This window comes from Danio rerio, chromosome 15 (assembly GCF_049306965.1).
Source record: "Danio rerio strain Tuebingen ecotype United States chromosome 15, GRCz12tu, whole genome shotgun sequence".
In the NCBI taxonomy this organism is placed as follows: domain Eukaryota; kingdom Metazoa; phylum Chordata; class Actinopteri; order Cypriniformes; family Danionidae; genus Danio; species Danio rerio.
In genome coordinates, this window is record NC_133190.1 from 51,622,370 (window position 1) to 51,625,000 (window position 2,631).

General features: G+C 38.8%; 1 protein-coding gene across 2 annotated transcripts in view; it reads left to right on the forward strand.

Annotated features, from left to right (window-relative positions):
- The window catches only part of cep164 (centrosomal protein 164), a 24,500-nt gene continuing 21,869 nt past the window's right edge, over window positions 1-2,631 (forward strand). For both annotated transcript variants that reach the window (XM_073924156.1, XM_073924157.1), the window contains exons 1-2: window positions 1-156; window positions 458-592. In XM_073924156.1, coding sequence (XP_073780257.1) covers window positions 511-592 — 82 coding nt within the window. In that variant the 5' untranslated portion in view covers window positions 1-156; window positions 458-510. The remainder of the gene's footprint in view (window positions 157-457; window positions 593-2,631) is intronic.

The window sequence follows — 2,631 nt, forward strand, 5'->3', positions numbered from 1 at the left end:
GCTGTGTTTCCGGTGTGGTTGCCGTGATGGAGACGCGGCGCTTCTGCTGTTGAACTTTCTGCATTAATTAAATAAAATCCTTCATTATCTCATTAATTAACCAGAGTAGTGCTGCAGAAACACAGAGATGAGTGTCGTGGTGAAGGCGTAACTCAGGTGAGGATTAAACTCAGAGTGACGCGACGCTCGCAGGATTACACTGACGCGCAGATTCTGCTCTATTAGTGTTTAATGAACTCATTAGTGTGGTAAATGCTGATTATAACGCGTTTATATATATATATATATGTTTGTCCTAAATGAGTTGTTAATCTGAGGTAACGGCCGGCATTAGCACATCTCTGTACGCGTAATGAGGTGATTATGTGTCTGTCAGCAGTATATAAGAGCCGTCAGCGTCATCGCGGGTCCTGAAGTGCTTCTTAAGTTTTAATTTGAAGTAATTCTGTTCATTTAGGCTCGTAACCGCCCCACTGTGCGCGCTCCCGCCGCGCCGCCGCCGCCGTTACCATGGCCACCACGGGGCTGCGCATCGGCGATCAGCTGGTGCTGGAGGAGGATTATGACGAGAGCTACATCCCATCAGAACAAGGTGAGAAGCTTAGAGACCCTGTGGAATTACTATAAAGTGTTTTAAGATGCTGATTTAAGCATATTTATAACCAGGTGTCTCCAACACCGTCACAAAATCCACATTTAGCCCTGTTTATAATCCTGACATGCAGGGATTAAAGCCAGTTGTGTGTCAGCCGGTGGTCAATAGACAACACGATGCTGAGCTGGCATCGGCGGTCCTCCGCCTCGCAAACCCGGGACTCAAAATGCCCGCAAACGAGTGGTAATCTCCCGGAAATTGGGAGTCTCCCTCCCAGTCCTCAAATAAGTCGGGCACCCTTCTCACCCCCGGATCTGTCCTCGCCAGGGCCGGCCCAAGTCTTCAGGGGGCCCTAAGCAGGGTTTTATTTGGGGCCCCTTGGTGCAAAAAATATGACAATTTATTGTCAATCCTTGATTATTCGCACACTATACATTTTAAACACACATTATCAATTTTATTCTCTGTAACTGAGTTGCTTACATCATAAAATATATGTTTTAAGACAATTCTAAATATTATTCTGCTGAAACAACTTCTTATTGATCCAACTTTTTACATGAGTACTTGCCACAAATCTAAATAAATAGACACAAAATATTAATATGGGCTGACAGGAACAAAAGCCAATAGCATACATATTATTATTCAGTCACAAGACGCTACCAAACAGTCAAACATGGTGACAATTAAATTATTATTTTTAATGGATATAAATGTTAACACTGAAAAAATTCATATTGTATTTTGTAGATCAAATAACTTAATAACTTCCAATTAAATCAGGAAGCATTTTCTAGACATATTACTAAATATAGAAAAAAAATAGTTTAGTTTTCAGAAATAATTCTAAATTACGTGATTTTTTTCTTTAAAACAAATTAATCTGCCAATGAGATAAGTGAAATAATCTTATTGAAAACCTAAAACAATATTTTTTTATTTTGATTATTGGGCTTTTTTTTCTGTAAAAAACACATAATTTTACCTTCAAATCTGTCTAGCAAATGTTTATTGGTTTAAGAAGTTTTTAGATATTTGGACTAAAAACCAAACAAAAACTATAAGAAATAAAATATTTTCTGCAGTGTATTTACCAACTGTCAGTTGTATAAATCAGAAGCTTTTTTTTATCACCAAGTTCATGAAAAAGCCTTTTGCTGCTGTTCCGTGCGCTGCTGCGTCAATCATGATATCAGTGATTCTGCCATATATCAATAGATCACAAGAAAACCAGCCACAATATATTGTTTTGCAACAACGTAAAGCAAGTGCACAGCTGTCCAACAAGCTGAAAAATGCTGATGTGCAGAGAGCAGTGTATGACTGAAGAGAGCACGTCTCTATCACAGCAGCAGAATCTGGATTCAGTGCAACATGCATTTAAGACAAAACCTGTCAAAACAGTCATCTATTGCTTTCTCATTTTCTGTAAACTTAAAACACTTATCACAACTTGACCAACTAATTTTATGTAAACATGGACACATTTTATGCTTAGCCCTGGTTTATTTTTAATAACAAAATATGTATCCCCACTATTGTTTTCAACTGATCAGAATGCTCTGAGCGGTGAGCACAGACTGTGAGCACGTGTGTTTTCAGCAGTGGAGACACCAGTTATTTATTCAATAATATATATCTATTCAAGTTTTTAATTCTCCAAATTTTTTTATTTTTTATTTTACAAAGTACCATCTACAAGACTTTGCCAAGGTCTGTAAGAGTCAATTAAACCCTTCAAATTATATGTCCTATTGACGTCTACATACATTTTGGCGGAGTTAAAAAGTTTCAGCACATATATAAAGTTTCATTGACCGCGGGCACGCGCGAGCGATATAGCCAAGTGAAATCGCACCTGTGTTGAAGAAACTAGCGGAAAATTCGGGGGAGCTGGATGTCTGAAACACACAAATACCTTGGCCCAGCTTGGACAGAAGAAGATGTCTTGAGATTTTCACCATTGCAATGGCTCATCTGTCAGTGGTTTACATGACGCTGGTGTGTCTGATGATCCGCCATTACGGGAAGCG